The 20,612-nt window shown below is 47.7% G+C and overlaps 1 protein-coding gene across 3 annotated transcripts in view; it reads left to right on the top strand.

Annotated features, from left to right (window-relative positions):
* Window positions 1–14,565, top strand: part of TRAF7 (TNF receptor associated factor 7) — a 110,682-nt gene extending 96,117 nt beyond the window's left edge. For all 3 annotated transcript variants that reach the window (XM_082261270.1, XM_082261272.1, XM_082261271.1), the window contains exons 19-21: window positions 303–434; window positions 6,922–7,041; window positions 13,505–14,565. In XM_082261270.1, the coding sequence (XP_082117396.1) occupies window positions 303–434; window positions 6,922–7,041; window positions 13,505–13,519 (267 nt within the window). In that variant the 3' untranslated portion in view covers window positions 13,520–14,565. The remainder of the gene's footprint in view (window positions 1–302; window positions 435–6,921; window positions 7,042–13,504) is intronic.
* The last annotated feature ends 6,047 nt before the right edge of the window (window positions 14,566–20,612 follow it).

Below are 20,612 nucleotides of genomic sequence, written 5' to 3'. Positions count from 1 at the left end.
TCAATTAAGCTTTGACAATAAACCCTAGAAGCTGATTTGTTACTACACACAGCTGCACCAGATTCGGTGTGTACCAGTTTTGGAAAATCTTCCCCATAATATCTCTTCTGCATTAAAAATCCTGTATGTTTGCCATTTTTCCCCCTAAAGTTCTACTTTAAGTGACAAAATTGTTGATGAGTCAAAAAACCTAATACAGTATTGTTTTCTGGGTTTTTTTTTTTGGATACCTAAACAGTCCAGCTATCAGGAACTGTTTGAAAGTTTTTATTTTGTTCATCTATGTTGTTCTCTTGTTGTAGGTTTGGGACATCGAATCTAAAGAACAGGTCCGCACATTAACTGGACATGTGGGCACAGTATACGCTTTGGCTGTCATTTCCACACCAGATCAAACCAAGGTTTTCAGTGCCTCATATGACCGATCCTTACGGGTATGTCACTGCTTAATATCTCCCTTTAAACCAGATGTAAACCATGATTTTTGTTTTATACATTCAGCATCTGCACACACTAGGGAAACATTCCCTGTTAAAATTGCAATGGAAGGAAAATTGTAAATACTCTTTCCTCTTTAATAAACACGTGGCCAGTTTTCAACTGCTGTAATCTGTATTGGCGGTGGGTGAGAATAAAGTCGCATGGTACTGGTTCCACTGCTTTCATCTTAATTAATGGATGACCGTGAGGAGCTGCTGACAGTTAAGAGGTGAGAACACCCCACAGACAAGCCTACCGGACATACAGCGGGGAAAATATTTATTGGATCCCCTGCAGATTTTGTAAGTTTGACCACTTACAAAGTAATTAAGGGTCTATCATTTTTATCATACAGTATCTCACAGAAGTGAGTACACCCCTCACATTTTTGTAAATATTTTATTGTATCTTTTCATGTGACAACACTGAAGAAATGACACTTTGTTACAATGTAAAGTAGTGAGTGTACAGCTTGTATAAGAGCCGGTTCACACTGGGGCGACCTGTCAGGCGACCTGGTCGCCTGACAGGTCGCCGTAGGTCGCCTGCCATAGAGAAGCTGTGGACCCGTTCTAATAGGAGTGACACAAGTCGCTCCGACTTAGAAAAAGGGTCCGGAGCTTCTTTGGGGAGACCCGGAGCGACCTGCATTGACTTCAATTATATGAAGTCCGTGCTGGCCGCTCCAAAGTCGCGGTGCAAGCTGCGCGCTGCGACTTCACAGGTCGCCCGGCAAAGTCGGCTCGCCCCAGTGTGAACAGGGTCTTACAGTGTCAATTTGCTGTCCCCTCAAAATAAGTCAACACACAGCCATTAATGTCTAAACCACTGGCAACAAAAGTTAGTACACCCCTAAGGGGAAATGTCCAAATTGGGCCCAAAGTGTCAATGTTTTGTGTGGTCACTACTTTTTTCCAGCACTGCCTTAACCCTCTTGGGCATGGAGTTCACCCGAGCTTCACAGGTTGCTACTTGAGTTCTCTTCCACTCCTCCATGATGACATCATGAAGCTGGTGGATGTTAGAGACCTTGCGCTCCTCCATTTTCTGTTTGAGGATTCTCCACAGATGCTCAATAGGGTTTAGGTTTGGAGACATGATAATATGTGCTAGTGCGCTAATAATATAGATATTTCTTGAAAACAAAATAAATATTGCCAATGAAATAAAATGACAAAACAATCATTATATGTGATATATGCTCTTGAAAAAAGTACTGTGAAGGTTTGTGAGCTATCAGCATAAATGCATGTAGCGATAGAATAGTGCTCAAAATCCAAACGATAATAAAATAAATACAATGTGAAGGAAAAGTTCATATTAAGTCCGGCTGCCGTTGAAAATTGAGCAGAGAGTGAACACAGCTGATGGAATCAAGTGTTCCATGCCACCCCATGGTGATCACACAGATGGATTGCTGCTTACCAGAACCAAATGAACTCAGTGCGGATATATATCCTAAATGGTGGGATGAGCTGATCCTCAATAGATACACCAAACGCCTTCAGCAGCCCCAATCCATGTAACTGAACTCCTCACATGTAGCACCGGACTTCCCAAGTTTGACATGTAAACTAATAAATGGCTAATAGTGCATTGTCCTTAAAACACTTTATTTGAGAAATAGATTGCACTTACATGAAAATGGAAATATTCCGGCATGGAAACACAAATAAGAACAGGAGAGCCCCGCCGCCTGCAGTGCGGGCCGGGCACTGTGACGATGCGGCGGCGCTACCAGAAGCGTTTTCCCTCAGAAGGCGTCAACTGGGTCCTCCAAGCCCAGTTGAGGCATTCTGAGGGAAAAAGCGTCGGGTGCAGTAGCCACATCGTCACCGGGCCTGGTCCGCACTGTAGGCGGCCGGGCTCTCCTGTCCCTGTTCGTGTTTCCATGACGGAATATTTCCATTTTCATTTAAGTGCAATCTACTTCTCGAATAAAGTGTTTAAAGGATAATGCACTATTAGTCATTTATACGTTTACATGTCAAGCTTGGGAAGTCTGGTGCTACATGTGAGGAGTTCAGTTACATGGATTGGGGCTGCTGAAGGCGTTTGGTGTATCAATTGAGGCTCAGGTCATCCCACCATATAGGATATACATCCGCACTGAGTACGCTTGATTCCATCCGCTGTGTTCACTCTCTGCTCAATTTTCAACAGCAGCCGGACTTATTATGAACTTTTCCTTCCCATTATATTTATTTTATTGTCGTTTGGATTTTGAGCACCATTCTATCGCTACATGCATTTATGCTGATAGCTCAGGAACCTTCACAGTACTTTTTTTCAAGAGCGTATGTCACATATAATGATTGTTTTGTCATTTTATTTCATCGGCAATATTTATGTTCTTTTCATTAAATATCTATATTATTAGCACACTATCACACATTATCATTTTAGCTTTCCCACGGTGCAGAGATTTCTAAGTGCTGCTTTTATACCATTGGACTAGCGCATCTTATTTTTACCATACATAGGTTTGGAGACCTGCTTGGCCAGTCCATCACCTTTACTCTCAGCTTCTTTAGCAAGGCAGTGGTCGTCTTGGAGGTGTGTTTGGGGTCGTTATCATGTTGGAATACTGCCCTGCAGCCCAGTCTCTGAAGGGAGGGGATCATGCTCTGCTTCAGTATGTCACAGTACATGTTGGCATTCATGGTTCCTTCAATGAACTGTAGCTCCCCAGTGCCAGCAATACTCATGCAGCCCCAGACCATGACACTCCAAACTCCATGCTTGACTGTAGGCAAGACACACTTGTCTTTGTACTTCTTACCTGGTTGCCGCCACAAACGCTTGACGCCATCTGAACCAAATAAGTTTATCTTGGTCTCATCAGACCACAGGACATAGTTCCAGTAATCCATGTCCGTAGTCTGCTTGTCTTCAGCAAACTGTTTGCGGACTTTCTTGTGCATCATCTTTAGAAGAGGCTTCCTTCTGGGACAACAGCCATGCAGACCAATTTGATGCAGTGTACGGCGTATGGTGTGAGCACTGACAGGCTGACTCCCCCACCCCTTCTTATAGCCTAGGCCATCTTTATGTAGAGCAACAATTCTTTTTTAAGATCCTCAGAGAGTTCTTTGCCATGAGGTGCCGTGTTGAACTTCCAATGACCAGTATGAGAGAGTGATAACAATAAATTTACACACCCGCTCCCCATTCACACCTGAGACCTCTGTAACACTAATGAGTCACATGACACCGGGGAGGGAAAATGGTTAATTGGGCCCAATTTGGACATTTTCACTTAGGGGTGTACTCACTTTTGTTGCCAACGATTTCGACAATAATGGCTGTGTGTTGAGTTTTTTTAAGATGACAGCACATTTACACGGTTATACAAGCTGTACACTCACTTTATTGTAGCAAAGTGTAATTTCTTCAGTGTTGTCACATGAAAAGATAAAATAAAATATTTACAAAAATGTGAGGGGTGTACTCACTTTTGTGAGATACTGTAGGTGTATTAATAAATAAATAATGGAGACAGATTATCAACCAAAAATCCAGGAAAAAACACGATACAAAAGTTCTAAATTGATTTGCAGTTCAGTGAGTAAAATAAGTATTTGTTTCCCAAGCAAAACATGACTTAGTACTTGGTGGAGAAACCCTTGTTGGCAAGCACAGACGTAAGACGTTTCCTGTAGTTGGTTACCAGGTTTGCGCACATCTCAGGAGGGATTTTTGTCCACTCTTCTTTACAGATCTTCTCTTAATCGATAAGGTTTCTTGGCTCCCTCTATACATTTTCTATAGGATTAAGGTCTGGAGACTGGCTGGGCCGCTCCATGACCTTAATGTGCTTCTTGTTGAGCCACTCTTTCGTTGCCTTGGTGGCATGTTGTGGGTCAATGTTATGCTGGAGGACCCATCCATGACCCTTTTCAGTGTTCAGGCAAGGGAAGAAGGTCCTTATTCAAGATTTTACAATACATGGTCCCGTCCATTGGCCCCCCAATGCGGCAAAGTTAGCCTGTACCTTTAGCAGATAAAAAGCCCCAAAGTATCATGTTTTCACCTCCCTGTTTGACTGTATAAATGTTGTTCTTAGGGTTATAGTCAGCAATTTTCTTCCTCCAAACACGGCCAATCAAGTGAATGCCAAAGAACTCAATTTTGGTCTCATCTGACCACAGCACTTTCTCCCAATGATTCTCCAAATCATTTGGATGTTCATTGACAAACTACAGATGGGCCCCGTACATGTGCCTTTTTTAAGAGGGGGACCTTGCGGATGCTGCAGGATTTCAATCCATGGCAACATATTGTGTTACCAGTGGTTTCTTTGGTGACTGTGGTCCCAACTGCCTTGAGATCATTTACAAGCTCCTCCTGTGTAGTTCTGGGCTGATCCCTCACTTTTCTCATGATCATATTTTACCCTGTGAGGCAAAATCTTTCATAGAGCTCCAGACCAAGGGCGATTGATAGTTATTTTGTATTTCTTCTATTTGTGAATAATCGCTCCAACAGTTGTCTCCTTCTCCCCAAGCCTCATGCTGATGGTCTTGCAGCCCATTCAAGCTTTTTGCAGGTCTACAATCTTGTCTCTGACATCCTCTGACAGCTCTCTGATCTTGACCATGATGGTGAGTTTGAATGGAAGAAAAAGATTCTGTGGACAGGTTTTATACACATAACGAGTTGTCATTAGGAGGAGCACCTTATTATCTTGACAGGAGTAATCTGTGGTCCACATTACACAGTCTGTGGAAGCCAGATTTAATATTGGTTGGTAGGGGTTTAAATAATTATTTTTCTCACTGAACTGCAACTCAATTTATAACATTTGTATCATGTTTTTTCCGGATTTTGGGTTGATATTCTGTCTCTATAATTTAAAATACACCTATGATAAAAAGTTATAGACCCTTTGTTTCTTTTTAGTTGGGCAAACTTACAAAATCTTCAAGGGGTCAATCAAATACATATTTTCCCCACTGTATGGGCAGCTCCTATACAACGCTGGGAAAGCTTACTGGGGGACATTGATCAATACCAGAGCAGACGAAATTTGCAGCAGTTGTGTATGGTAACCAATCATCTTTTATCTTCAGCTGGTTAAGTTGTGCATTGAAAATGAAAGCTAGAAACTGATTGGTTTGCCATGCACAGCTGCTCCAGTTTTTGTAAATCTTCACCTCTGTGGATTAGACTGGGCATGGGAGCAAGTGCACATGGGTGACTACGCTGTGAGAAAGAGCTGCCTATGGATGTGTTCACCCCAACCCAAGAACAGGATGAAACTGTCAGGATCACCCTTTTCTTAGTATGAAAACAGTTGAGAAAAAGAATCTGCACATATATTCACTTTTTATGAGTGACCCAATATTAATTATTTTTGATTAAGGTTTACAAACTTTAATGATGGTTGAAAGGGGGACACCACCTTGCTCTTTGAACGTATATTGTATCAGAGCAGCATGTTTCTATTTTCATTGTTTGTTTCACAAAAACCCTTTGAGTGGTTTTAAGCCTTATAAAATATGACAGCCTTAAGTCAAACTCGGTGTATGGAAACATTGTGTACCGTGATTGCTGAGGTGAAAGATGTGTGTTTTATGTATCCAGGAGGTGTTAGGCCTTGAAATCAAGTGTTCCTTTCCATTCAATGTGCTCCCAACTCAGTAGATTTTATCATATCATAATGTTTATTGTTCCAAACACTGCTATTGAAGCAGAGTCAGCCTGGGTGAGCGTTGTTATGTTCTGGATTTTATATTTGCCCCATATTCAGGAGGCTTGTAAAACTGGAGGATTGTAGTTGTACCTCATTCTTGGAGCACCACAACTCAACTTGGAGCACCACAGATCCAGTCTCTGTTTTCAGAATTAACCCAACATATAAAGTGTTTTCTTGCACATTGTTAATATGCCAAACAATAGTCTATAGCTGCACATTACTTCTGACTTCTCTTACCAAACCTTATTGCAACAAATTGCAGATCCACTTTGCCCATCCTTTTCCACTTGTGCGTTTCTCCCCTTTCTAGAGGCTTAAATGGTTGTAATCCCCTGAACTGAAAAGTGAACAAGTATATTCTTCTCTAGTGTGCACTTGCTCCTATCCAAAGCACCTACTGTGATTTCAGCCTGCTCTCTAGTCTATCTGCTACCTGCATAAGTCACTCAATTTCCTGCTCTTTGTTGTGCAATGTGTGGCATCAGATCCCTGCTCTCCGCCTCATGGAGCTTAGTAATGCTGTGTAAAATGTGTGCTTTTGGCAGTAGGAGAGAGAGGATACAACTTATGTAGGAGGATGACAGACACCAACAGCCGTCAAGCCTTGTATATGTGATGTAGTTGTAGCTTTATTTTTTTTTTTTTTTTTTTGTAGTGTGCACTAGTTCTAGTATTCAGAAATGTATGTTGTGTAATTGTATGTTGCTTGCATAATGCTGTATGATATACCCTTTTCTGTCTAGGTCTGGAGTATGGATAACATGATTTGCACTCAAACATTGCTGAGACATCAGGGCAGTGTCACTGCTCTGGCTGTGTCCAGGGGGCGGCTCTTTTCCGGTGCCGTGGACAGTACTGTAAAGGTAAGATTGTTGTATTCTTTTATGTTACTGTGATTATAGCGGAATGGCGGGTAAATAAAAATCCAGTTTTTCTCTTTGAAATTCCCTGCTTACTATATCACTGCAGTAGATTTTAACTGCACCATCTGCTGTTGAACCTGCTACTGAAACCTGAAAAATAAGATTTTTGTAAGATCTTACCGTAAAATCTTTTTCTCTGATGTCCGTCGACAGACGCAGCCTCATCTCCATGAACTGAGTGGGTTTATGCTCCTCCCATCAGGAGTAATCTAGGCAGTAAAATTTGAATACACACTCCCAGCGGGCTGTCCCTCTAGGCATAAATATTCACTGCACAATCCAGCACATCAGTTTAGTTTAGTTTAAAAGCAGTGAAGACAAAAGAACCAACCCCAAACAGAGGGGTGAGTGCTGAGTCTGTTGACTGAAGTCAGAGAAAAAGATTTTACGGTAAGATCTTTCAAAAATCTTATTTTCTCTATTGTCCGTCGACGGAAGTAGCCTCATCTCCATGAGCTGAGTGGGATGTCCCAAAGCAGTGTAGGTATAAGGGGTGGGATAAACATAACCAGATAGTAACGTCAACTCCAAAAGGCTAAACTTAGCCAACCGGGCAACATCGCTTCTCGGCCTTTTGGCTAAGATCAAGTGTAGTATCTGTTCTTATCAGTGTTGGAATGGAACCTGAAGGTTAGTATCGGTGGTGGCCGAAGTTAACCGGGGCGCTCTGGGCGTAACTGGAGGACCGGAGTAGGCCAAACCAGAGAAAGCCGGACGGGTTCCAATGCCTTCCTGATTTGAATGGGTCCGCCCCTACCAGTTTGAAGGGAGCGAGAAAACTGGATCTGCGGCCAGTTAGTACTGCTCCTGGATGTGATTGGTAAGGAACGGCGGTGGCGGTGGGGGAGCCTTTCCTCCTGGGTTGAATCTGGCCTTGAAAAAGGCTTGTCCCCAGTTGAAGGCAGGTTCTCCCTAAGCTGTCCAAAGTTCTGATGCCTCCTGGTAGGATAGGGCTACACTCGGTCTGGCCTTTGGGCCGGGGTAGAGAAAGCCCGTAGTGTATGTGCCCCTGGGGTGGCAGCCCAGGGGTGCCTTAATTCTCACTGGTGAGGGGCAGCTCGCCTTGAGTTTTTCGGCACCATGGTCACTGCACCTACGCACACTTTTTTAAGCACCTGCCTCTTGGGCAAGGCCCTTTGGCTTCGACCAGAGGAATTCTTATTCCGGCCGGAAGGCCTGCCTTTGTTTTTCACTTAGGCACTAATTCACCTATCCACTTCCCCTTCCCCACCTTTTTGTTTGTGTGTGTCTTTTTCTTTGTAGTTTGTCACTTTTCTATCACCTTTTTTCACCTGCACGACTTGTAGGGTGTGGGTCCTCGGGCCCTACCTTGAGTCTTGGGAGGGGGTGGATATGGCCTTTTGGCTTGGTCTGCCCTCTCTCATGGGGTCTCCCTTCGGGGGAGCCCCACTTAGTACTCGGTGGGGGCTGTTTCGGCAGTCCCCCTGAAGAACGGGGTCAGTCTGGTTCCGGCCAGACAGACCATGAGTACCTTAAATCCCTGTCAGGAGTCTTGCGCCCCGGGGGATCGAGGTTCGGGTCCTACCTCTTCGGAGGGAAGACCATTTGTTCGCACACCCTGTGCACTTTTTGTGTTCCTCACGTTTGTGTGTGTGCACTTTTTTATGCACCGGGTGAAGTCTTTTGAGTGTGTTTCACACGCTACGGGCTTAAACAAAAAAAAACGGGCAACATGGAGCTCAACCGAACAGGAGCTCACCCAGAAAAAAAGACCCCAAAGAGAAGTACAAACAAACATTCTCTTATGAAACAGCAGCCTACAAAACCTTGCAGCCAAAAGAGGCATCCGAAGATGCCAACAAATGCACATCGAAATTTAGTAAAGTTGTGCACAGACGACCAAGTCGCTGCCTTATCACAATATCGTGAAAGGTGTCGGGACAAGGGAAAACCTTGCCAGATTTCTGAGACTTTTGGGAGCCAAAAGCCAACTACGTCTCTACCGGTGTGGGCTCATCAGCCAATTTTAAAGTATCCCGCACTGAAAAAATCAGGGCTTCCACTAAGGCACTTTCCCGCTGAAGAAGACGGGTCCTCTTCACCATCTGACTGTGAGGACAGCGACCCCTCAGGTGGGAGCGTCCAGGGCGACCCCATCAGCCTCTGAATCAGAGGACACTTCCATAGAAGGAGAAGGCAGTGGCCAGTTTTGGCTATCAACCTTTTTCATGACCAAATCAACTTTTGTCACCAGGCTTTCCGGGGAAGCTGAAATTGAGGCCAACGACTGCCATCCATACTGTCTGGGAGTTGCACAGAGTGAGTCTGAGGGTGATTTTTCAGTTTGGGACTCCATAGTGCAAATCGCAAAAAAACGGAGTACTGACGCTTTAAGAGCGCCGATCGCAGTATCTACCACCGATTGCAGCGGTGTGCAGGGAACCCCTATAAACCAAGCTGATAGCAGAAAGTGCAAGGATATGCCTGCAGAGACCCTACCAATACATTACCACCTCAGACACACTTACTCCTGAATCTACCACAGCATAGAGAGAGAAGCAGGAAGTGACCTCTGCACAGCAGCAGGAAATTACCACACAGGAAGTGATGTCGCCTGATAGGGAAACACTGCCAAGTATAGCACCAGGGCTACACAAAGATGGACGCCCATAGAAAACAATAGGAAGCTGCAGGGAAAATGGCTGCCCCATACAAGTCTATGGGGAAAAAATCTTTTCGCCCACATCTAAGATGGCGGCGCCCACAGCGCACCATGCGGCTAGGGACCGATGCATGAAGGCCTCAGGAACCACAACAGGGACCAGCAAGCCCAAGGTCCCATGTCACCTGGACAGGGAGAGGGAAGGACACACAGAACGGGTACCGGGCAGACCAGGGGGTATCTCTTGGAAGGCACGAATCCCATTATCCCCAGGGGAGGGCCCATATCCCCTCAAGGCCAGCAGGGGCAAGGGAGGCACATTTACTCACCATACCATGGACCGGGTGGGCTCCACTCCGGGCAGACTGCCTCCCACCCGAAGTGGGGGTGCTGCCAGCCGATGGGTACGCTGCGACTCAGGGCATTCCAGGTCGATGCGTCCCAGCAAGACATCCTCTCGCAGGCTCGTCCCCCTCCGGACCAGGGGGCACCATAGTGGCTAGGCCTAGGTCGGAACTATAACCTGCTCACGCTCGTAGTCCAGACTGGGGGGACCATAAGGATCTAGATTATCCAGTGCGAAGCCCCAGCTGGCATTGTGCTTGTAGATCACCAGGAAGATTCTTCCCTGAACACTAGCTAGCAAGTGAGTAAAGATAAATAAAAGAAAATATTCTGAAAAGAATAAAAAAAAAACTAAGACGGGAGTCCCAGCAGGAAACCTAGGTCCTACTCCTTCTCTAGGCAGAAACAAACTGATGTGCTGGATTGTGCAGTAGGGGTTCATGCCTAGAGGGACAGCCCCCTGGGCGTGTGTATTCAAATTTTACTGCCTAGGCTACTCCTGATGGGAGGAGCATAAACTTACTCAGCTCATGGAGATGAGGCTGCGTCTGTCAACGGACGCTAGAGAAATAAAACTCCGCCACCTGCTGTTGTATCGGCTACTGCAACCTGAAAAAAAAACTGTGCCACTTGCTGTTGTATCTGATATTGCAGCACCTACAGTATTTCAGCAGCTGGACTTCAATGTGCTGTGGGAGTACAAACGAGGGGGCTGATAGACGTAGGAACCTCTCTGCAGGGGGACACTGCAAAAACAATAAAAGTGTGTGTGTGTGTGTGTGTGTGTGTGTGTGTGTGTGTGTGTGTGTGTGTGTGTATATATATATATATATATATGCGCAACGACAGCTGCATCAAAAATTGCACTTCTGTGAAAGGGGGCTCAGAGCCTACGAAGGGCTTTCCGATCAAAGTGATCCACTCAATCACTTTTGTGAGGCTCTCAATCTCTTCAATATTTCCCCTGCAATTTATAACACAGCTGTCATTCCTTGACTAATGTAGATGAGAATGTAGCTATTGCAGCATGATCTATGCTGGAGTAGCTGCATTGGAGGGCAGGGGAGGCATTGAGGGTCAGCTGCCCTTGCTATCATATAGAGGGTTTTTTAGCTTGTGATAGCAATGTAAAAAAGAAAAAAGCACCCCAGCACATATCTCACATGAAAAACATAGCGTAAGATGAGCACGTGTATGTAAACATCAATTCCGCCACACATTGGCGATATTGTCCCGAATGTCAGAGTGAGAGCAATAATTCTAGGGCCAAAGTTCACAGTTACTGCTAAAATGATGACCTGTAAAGGTTTTTTTAAGTGTCGCCTATGGAAAATTTTGGGTGCCATTGTTTTTTCCACGGGCATGGGCAATTTTAAGACTGGACATGGTTCAACACAAACACATCTTTTATATTTTTTACAAAAAAAAAAATGGGTATAATATTATGTTTGTGCTAAAATTCATTATAGTTTTTTTTTTTTTTTCCCCCTAAAATAGGTGTTTGATAAATACCTGCGCAAATATTGTCCCTCGGGAAAAAAATGCCAACTGCCACCATTTTATTATTCAGGGTCCCTGCTTTTAGAAATTGTATACTTTTGGGGAGGTTTACATTTAATTTTTAACATGTCCACCGGGGCAATTTTTTCAAAAAAATTTTTTGCAAGCAATTGATTGCAGCCAATGAAAGCCATTAGTCATCCCAAGACAAACTGTACAAAAGGAGCAGGAAATAGATATTAGGGATGCACCGTAATTTCGGCCACCGAAATTATCGGCCGAAAATGAGCCTATCTCATTTCGGCCGATAATGGGTTAACAGTGCCGAAAATAAATATGGCCGCCGTGGGGAAGGAGGAGAGCGCAGCGCAGCGCAGGGCAGGGCAGGGCAGGTTTTAAAAGTCCCGCCTCTGGCCGGCCGTCCGCCTCTTAATGACGTCCCTACTACGATCTGCATTATGAATGGACATGCCGGGCGGGGGGGGGGGCGGAGCGAGCGGCCGCTATAGAGAGAACTAATGTGATCCTTCACTGTCAGCTCAGCACGTCTATGTGTGAATGAGAACAGAACTGAGCTGACACCGGGCGGGGGGTGGGGGGAGCGGCCGCTATTAGCTGTAACTATGTGAGCCTTTCACTTCCTTGTCAGGCATGTATCTCCGCTGACAAGGAAGTGAAGCTCTCGCATAGTTACAGCTAATAGCGGCCGATCCGCTCGCCCCCCGCCCGGTGTCAGCTCAGTTCTGTTCTCATTCACACTATAGTCGTGCTGAGCTGACAGTGAAGGATCACATTAGTTCTCTCTATAGCGGCCGCTCGCCCCGCCCCCCCCCCCCCCCCCCCCCTACGTCTGGTATGTCCATTCATAATGCACAGATCGTAGTAGGGACATCATTGAGAGGCGGGACTTTTGAATGCAGGACACCCGAGGAGGGGGACGCTGAGGCAGTGGGGGTGGGGGGGGGGGGGCTGAGGCAGCTTACCAATGGTATTTGTATTATGAAGCATGAGGGGTTAATGTATTGTCACTGCAGGTCACTCATCTATTAGTGATCGACCAGTGGCAGGTAATTAACCCTTTTTTGCTGCATTAGTGCGACCAGTATCAGTGTTAATTAACACTGGTTGCACTAATGCAGCACAAAGGGCTTAATTACCTGCCACTGGTCGTTCACTAATAGATGAGTGACCTGCAGTGACAATACATTAACCCCTCATGCTTCATAATACAAATACCATTGGTAATTAAATTAACCTCTTGCCAACCCATCACAGTACATATACTGTGACAGGGTGGCAGCTACAGATGTACGTCGCTGCCTGTTTTTGGTGTATGCCCCTGTTCTATCCATTTTACATTTTTTGGGGGGAAAAAGTAATTTTCGGTTTCGGTTTTCGGCCAAGGGCATCCTGCATTTTCGGTTTCGGCCCAAAATTTTCATTTCGGTGCATCCCTAATAGATATGTTTCCTTTTTTCTGTTACGCCTATACTGTATTTTTACATTTGGCTTAAAGCCCAACTCCAGCTAAACCTTTCAGTTTTGCATTGGATAATGCAGGGAAAGGTTAGAGCCTCCTTCAGTTTTTTTTTTATTGGTTACCTGTATCTTCCTGTCCAAGTGACAACTGGTCCCCTCCATCTCATGTATGGGCGTCACAGAGACAAAAACGGAAATAAAAACCCAGCAGAAATGTAAATTCTTCCCTCCTATCTTAGTGCTAAAATAAAAATAAGTTGTATTTGGTCTTTAAGTGGTTAAAGGATCTGCACCGTGAGACATAGCTTCCTATAGAAACTCACTAACAGTGGCAGATGAGTGTAATTTAATTTTGTCCCCTGATTGGTCTATTGTCTTTGTCTTTATTGCACTTTCTTAGTGATTGAAAGTATCATCATTTATCATCTGTTGTCATTTGTCATCTTCTCTTCCTAGGTCTGGACCTGCTAAGTAAAACCAAACACTGCCAGAATCAGCCTCGACTTCTGCCACCTCCTCTGTGCCAGCCCTCCATGCCCTGCTATCACATTCCTGCTCATGTCACAGAACAGACGCAGGAGAAGCCAGTGCACTGCAGACTGCTGGACCTTCCCCTCTGCCTGTTCATTCCAAGCCTATACTGGAACTAGGACCTTCTGTTCACAGACGTCATGCTGCCTGTCCAGTGTGAATGGCGTGTCTCCACCGGCACTGATATTTTAATGTGAGGAGAAGCCTGGCTGCTGCTACTTTCCTCATCCCCGACCCCCAGCTCCCCTCCCTCCAGCTGCATACATCTGCCTCATTCCACGGCCTATGTGACAGTATAATGTGACACGGCATCGCACTCTGCAGCATGCACAACCACTAGGAGCACGTTAGAAAAACATTAGCCTTTTTATAACTGGTTTGTACTTATTTTAAGCTATTTGGGTACTTGTTATCCTGCTAATAGAGCATCAGTCCTCTGCCATTGTGCATTCGCTAGCATGAGTGGAATTGGCCTGGTTGCATAGAGGACGCTGAGAGGTTTATGGCTTCCACATTGTTTTCCATCCCAGTGCCCTTTTCATACATATACGCAGTGCAGACACCAGAAAACAAAGGGGAGCACCTAGGAACTGCAAAGACTGCAAAATTTGGGTACTCAAGTAGACCGCCCTATAATGTTTATATAATTGTGCCATGGCTCAGGCCTGGTAAAGCTACTAAAGGCAAGCATTCTCTCTGCTAGTGCCAGTTGTAACAGTGTGAATTAGTTAAGTAATGTTTGCTGGGTGACGTCTTTGGCAAGTGTTTTGTTGCCATGGAACTACAAATCCCAGCATGTATGCCAGGTACACATTGGAATGGCTTGCTTGAAAATGCAGCTTTTTGACAGCTAGATAGTCACAAAACATATTGAGCTGCTCCTATCACTCCTCCCCCAAGATAGTTTTTTTTTAGGAACCAAAGCAAGATGCCTACTTGAAGTCCTTCTGATGAAAGCCACCATTCTCTGACATCCAGGTCGCCTACTAATTCTGGTGTCCATTTATGAAACTGTGAATTTTTTTCACCGTTCACTTCTCTGCAGTTCTTCGGGGAAAATTATCACCTCTGGCACCCTTTTTATGAAGCGGTGAACTTCAGTTCTCACAGGGTGATCAGAGGAGAAGTTTTTTCTAGGTGAATGGCCGAGATTTGTATAGAAGTGAATGGGCCGCCTGTAATCTCGTGAGACAAAGCGAGATTACAGTACGAGAAACCGTTTAAAAAGCAGCGATAGATTATAACGGCTGAGTACATGTGTTCGACCCCCACTAATGTTAATAAAATAATGAGTCCCCCCTACATAAATTTACATTTCTCTTACGTCCTCCGACAGTCGCCGCCTCTTCATATTCGTCACATATGGGGTATTAGACTTTGCTCCGAAGGAGTAGCTAGGCAACAGAATATGTTAACAATAAAGCTTTAACATATCCCACCCTCAAGGGGTGGTCCCCTCAGTCAATACCCTCCTACTTCCTGCAACCATATCTCAGTTTTAATGTCTAGCTTGTCAGGAGTGGCTGGCTCTCTCTGTGCTGGGACTTTTTGTCCCAGACTCTTTCTTCTTTTTGATATTTTGTTTGAGTTTTCTCTCTGCCTTTACTTAGCTGTTATTTTTGTCAGCATTAGTTAGTTCTTCGGACGAAGAGGATCATGCGGACTGGGTCTCGGGCTGATCCCCCTGGTCGCAGGTCGTGGGTCAGTGGCTTCCCAGTCTGCCATCGAGCGTTCAGCCAGGTATCGCTCCTGGCACAGTGAACGACCCATCCCTGTTCGGTGCAGGGATGATTGGTGAGGTGGCTACCTCACCGGACGCTGTGCGGTTTCTGAACCGCCATTGTGTGCGTCTTGAATTGCGACTCTCCCTGCCTCATGTGCAGCGGCTTGTTCGCCTGTGCGGGTTCCCCACGCCATGTGAGGTAAGTGTATCTATGTGGGGACCTGTCTGTCTGGGGGGGGTCTCAGTCTGGGACTGTGTAACCTGCCTTTAATCACACTGCTTGTCTCCCTATCTCTCGGCTGCATGCTGTGGGCTGCAAGGGGGGGGGGGAGCTGTATGACACTGAGTATGTCAGGCTGGGCAGTGTGAGGAGCTGTGTGCTGTGGGGCATGTTTTTAATGGCATGTTGGGGCATATACAGCGATCGCTGCGGCGATCTAACATGTTTCCATATAATGGGTTAATATTGTGTGTGATTTTATGCACTGTGGAGCGGCGATTTCGGCGCCAAACGACGCCATTTTACCGGCGCCCGCTCCGGCCGCATGGTTTACATGCACGGCGGCCATTTTCTTGTAGCCTCCATAGGCTTACATAGAGCGCCCTGGCAGCATCACTTCCTCTCTCCTGGAAGCACCGATCGAGGCAGCAGCAGCAGCGGAGTCTCCTCAGGTTTTATCCTTCTATTCCTGTGTTCCATTGCCTGTATTCAGTCTGTATATTCCCTGTGGGGGTCTCATTGTGCCTGAGTGTGGTGCGGTGGGCTGCGCTTGCCGCGCTTGCTGTAAGGGGGCAGTTAACCCTTGGTTGTCTGGCATACAGGGGCAATGGATTCTCAGGAGGGCAAGTTTCCCACAGTATTGGTGGAAAGCCAGGGGACCGCTGTTTCCCCCCCAGGGGGGGATTTAGCCACTATTGTGGCTGGCCTTGCTGCACAGGTGCAAATGCTGGTGGCTGCTCAATCTACTAAACGGCCCAGAGTTGCTCTGTCCTCTGATTCTGAGGGTGAAGGTGATGGGGCTGTTCTGGCGGGGACCTCCCTATCGGGGTCCCGCTCCTCTCTTGATCTAGTGGGGTCTGAGGTAGAGGCTGAAGTTGAGGGGGTTGATAATTCTCCCCCTGGCTCGCCTGAAGAGCTTGCAATCATGGATGAGTTGATTGCTTCCATTAAACAGACGCTACGTTTGCAGGACGAGGTGTGTCCCCCAGCTGCCTTGGCGGCTTATGGGACGCAGAGAAAACGCAGGACGCCGCAGGTTTTTCCCTGCAATGCTGATTTTCAGCGCGCTGTTAAGGACCAATGGCGCGATTTGCGCAAGCCTTTTGCGGTGCCAAGTAAATTTAAGCTGCGTTATCCTTTCTCGCCTGCCACTGATGAACGGTGGTGTGTGCCTCCGCCGGTGGATCATGCTATTGCGGTTTTGAACAAAGCCACTGCGATCCCTGCAGAGGGATCCCCTGTTTTCCGTGATGCCACGGATAGGAGACTGGAGTCTCTTGCCCGTCATACTTATTCTGTTACGGGTTCTATGCTTAAGGCTCTGTTTGCTTCTCTCATGGCGGCCCAGGCGATCGCGAGTTGGACGCAGATGCTTAGGCGCGTCCTAGTGGCCGATTCGGCCTCGGCGGCGACCCTGGATATGGTGGATCAGATCCACCAGGGTGTCATGTATCTGTGTGATGCGGACCTGGACCTGATTCCGTTGGCCGCGCGTGTGCACAGCGTGGCGGTGTTGTCTCGCCGCCTGGTTTGGTTGAAATGTTGGTCGGTGGACCAATCTTCACGTAAAACCTTAGCCAATCTGCCTTATGATGGGTCTCGCCTTTTTGGGGAGTCCCTGGATGTGTTGATTAAGGGGATTACCGGGGGTAAGAGCACTCTCTTGCCCCATTTCCCCAAGGCTAAGGGGGCTTCTGGGAAGAAGCATGCTCAGTTTCGGCCCCCTCAGGGGTCCTTTCGTGCCTTTCGGCCGCACTACAAGGGCAAACCGTTCAAGGGCCAAGGCTCTCAGAAGAAGCCCTGGTCTGGGAAACAGAAGTCCGGTCAATCCGGACCTGCGGCCCATAACAGTTCGGCCTGAAGGGGCGCCCTCACCCAGTTTTGGGGTGGGGGGACGCTTGCTCGGTTTTCTTCAGCCCTGGTTGGCCCGTGTGAGGGACAGATGGGTTCTGGAAATCGTTCGATCTGGTTACAAGATCGAGTTTCTCTCTCGGCCGGAGAGCAGATTTTTTCCCTCAAATCTTCAACTGTCTCCAGAGCGCCTGCGGGACCTGCACCTGGCGGTGCGGGACCTGAGGGCTCAGGGAGTGGTGGTTCCGGTGCCTCATCGGGACAGATTTCGGGGGTTTTATTCCAATCTGTTCACCGTGCCCAGAAAGGAGGGCAAGGTTCGTCCGATTCTGGACTTGAAAGCTCTGAACCGCTCTGTGCGAGTTCGCAAGTTCCGCATGGAATCCCTGCGCTCGGTGGTGGCTGCCCTGGTTCCGGGGGAATTCATGGCCTCCATCGATTTGAAGGATGCGTACCTTCACATCCCCATATTCGAGGGTCATCGGAAGTACCTTCGATTTGCCATTGCGGAGGATCACTACCAGTTTGTGGCGTTGCCCTTTGGGCTCGCCTCGGCTCCGCGGGTCTTCACCAAGGTGCTTGCACCGGTTCTGGCATTATTGAGAGCCCAGGGCATTTCTGTCCTGGGGTATCTGGACGACATTCTGGTTCGGTCTGCGACCAGACAGGGTCTGGAGAAGGACCTGTCTGTCACAATGCAAACTCTGCAGGAGTTCGGTTGGACGATAAATGTTCCAAAGTCGACACTGAGTCCGTCGGTTCGTCTCCCCTATCTGGGAATGATACTGGACTCGGTGCAGGCGAAGGTCTTCCTGCCGGAAGACAAACTCAGGACTCTTCAGGAGGAAGTCAGGTCCCTCAGGGACGTTCCACACTCGTCTCTGCGGACGGGTATGAGATGTCTGGGATTGATGGTCTCGGCCTTCGAGGCGATTCCTTTCGCGCAGTTTCACACGCGGGGTCTCCAAGCGGAGATCCTGTCCAGGTGGGACGGGCGACCTCAATCTCTGGATCTTCAGATCTCGTTGAGTCATCGCACCAGGGAAAACCTTCTGTGGTGGCTCCAGTCCCCGTTGGTGTCCGGGGGCAAGTCTTTTCGTCCGATCTCGTGGACGATAATCACCACGGATGCCAGCCTGTCGGGCTGGGGTGGTGTTCTGGGCGTTCTGTCCGCCCAGGGGACCTGGTCGGAGGGGGAGTCTTCCCTTCCGATCAACATTCTGGAATTGCGTGCGATAAGGCTCTGTCTTCATCGCTGGACGGACCGGCTGCAGGGCTGCCCGGTTCGGGTGCAGACGGACAATGCCACGGCGGTGGCCTACATCAACCACCAAGGGGGCACCAGGAGTGCCCGAGCGGCTCGAGAAGTGGCCGACATTCTGTCTTGGGCCGAGACTCATGTCCCGGCGATAACGGCGGTTCACATTCCGGGAGTGGAGAACTGGCAGGCGGACTATCTGAGTCGCCAGACCCTGGATCAGGGGGAATGGTCTCTCCACCCGGCTGTCTTCCAGATGTTGTGCGCGAAGTGGGGTCTTCCAGATGTGGACCTGTTCGCGTCTCGCCTCAACTACAAGGTGAAGAGGTTCGTGGCAAGGACGCGCGACCCTCGGGCAGACGCGTCGGACGCGTTAGTGGCCCCGTGGCATCAGTACAGGCTGATGTACGCGTTTCCACCGATTCAGTTGCTGTCCAGGTTCCTTCGCAGGTTGCACTCGGAACGCAGCACGGTGATTCTTGTGGCACCGGACTGGCCTCGCCGGTCCTGGTACGCAGACCTCGTGAATCTGGCGGTCGACGCTCCTTGGCGTCTGCCTCTTCGAGACGATCTACTGTCTCAAGGACCGATTTACCATCCTGCTTTACAGTCGCTGGCTTTGACGGCCTGGCTGTTGAGACCGAGGTCCTGAAGGAGAAGGGTCTCTCTCCAGAGGTCGTTCATACTTTGATCAACGCGAGGAAGTCTTCCTCGGGGAAGGTTTATTACCGTACTTGGAAGGCCTATTTTGCCTGGTGTGAGTCCAGGGGGTTTTCACCCCGCACGTACTCGGTTTCCCGTGTGCTGTCTTTCCTTCAGACGGGTGTCGATCAGCGTTTGGCGCTGGCTACGATTAAGGGTCAGGTGTCGGCGCTGGCCGTTCTGTTTCAACGTCCCGTGGCTTCCAACTCCTTGGTTGGCACTTTTATTCAGGGTGTGCGGCATCTGGTTCCTCCTAGGAGGGATCCTTTGCCCCCTTGGGACTTGAATCTAGTTCTGTCTGTGTTACAACGTGCTCCTTTTGAACAGATCAGGGAGATCTCGTTGTCTATGTTGTCCAAAAAAGTCGCCTTTTTGGTGGCGATCACTTCGGCTCGCAGAGTGTCGGAACTGGCGGCTTTGTCCTGCAAGTCTCCGTACCTGGTTGTTCATTTGGATAAGGTGGTCTTGCGACCTAATCCTTCTTTTCTACCGAAACGAGTTTCGGAATTCCATCTTAACGAGGATATTGTTTTGCCTTCGTTGTGCACGAAGCCTAAACATCCAAAGGAGGTGAGATTGCACTCTCTGGATGTTGTTCGGGCGATAAGGGTTTACCTTAAATCGACTGAGTCTTTTCGTAAGACTGACTCCTTGTTTGTTCTTCCAGAGGGTCCTCGGAAGGGCATGGCGGCTTCCGCCTCTACCATTGCCAAATGGATCAGGCAGACCATTGAACAGGCCTATGCCTTGCAGGGGAAGGTTCCCCCTGTGCCTGTGAAGGCGCACTCTACTAGATCACTGAGTACGTCTTGGGCCTGCCGTCATGGGGCTTCTGTAGCCCAGGTGTGTAAGGCGGCGACTTGGTCGACCGTACACACTTTCACAAAATTCTACAAAGTAGATGTTCAGGCATCGGCGGATGCTTCCTTTGGCCGCAAGGTTCTTAGTGCGGCTGTTCCATAGGGTCCCTTATTGGGGACTCCTGGCTGTTGGGATAGCTTTTTTGTATCCCCTGGTTTTTTTGTCTTTTCCTGGGTTGTTGCTCCTGTTGAGCACTTATTTTTGCTGTTGCCCAGCTGGTTTCCTTCCTTTGGTAAGGTTCCTTTCTTTGATGTGGAGACTGCGTTGCCTTTCGGCGCGGATGCGTTTCCCACCCCTCATGTTTGCACTGCTTTGGGACGTCCCCATATGTGACGAATATGAAGAGGCGGCGACTGTCGGAGGACGTAAGAGAAAACGGAATTTTTGTAAAATCTTACCTGTAAAATTCCTTTCTCTG

The sequence above is a fragment of the Pelophylax lessonae genome (assembly GCF_965119305.1).
Source record: "Pelophylax lessonae genome assembly, chromosome: 6".
Taxonomy (NCBI): domain Eukaryota; kingdom Metazoa; phylum Chordata; class Amphibia; order Anura; family Ranidae; genus Pelophylax; species Pelophylax lessonae.
This window is presented reverse-complemented; position numbering and strand designations above follow the sequence as displayed.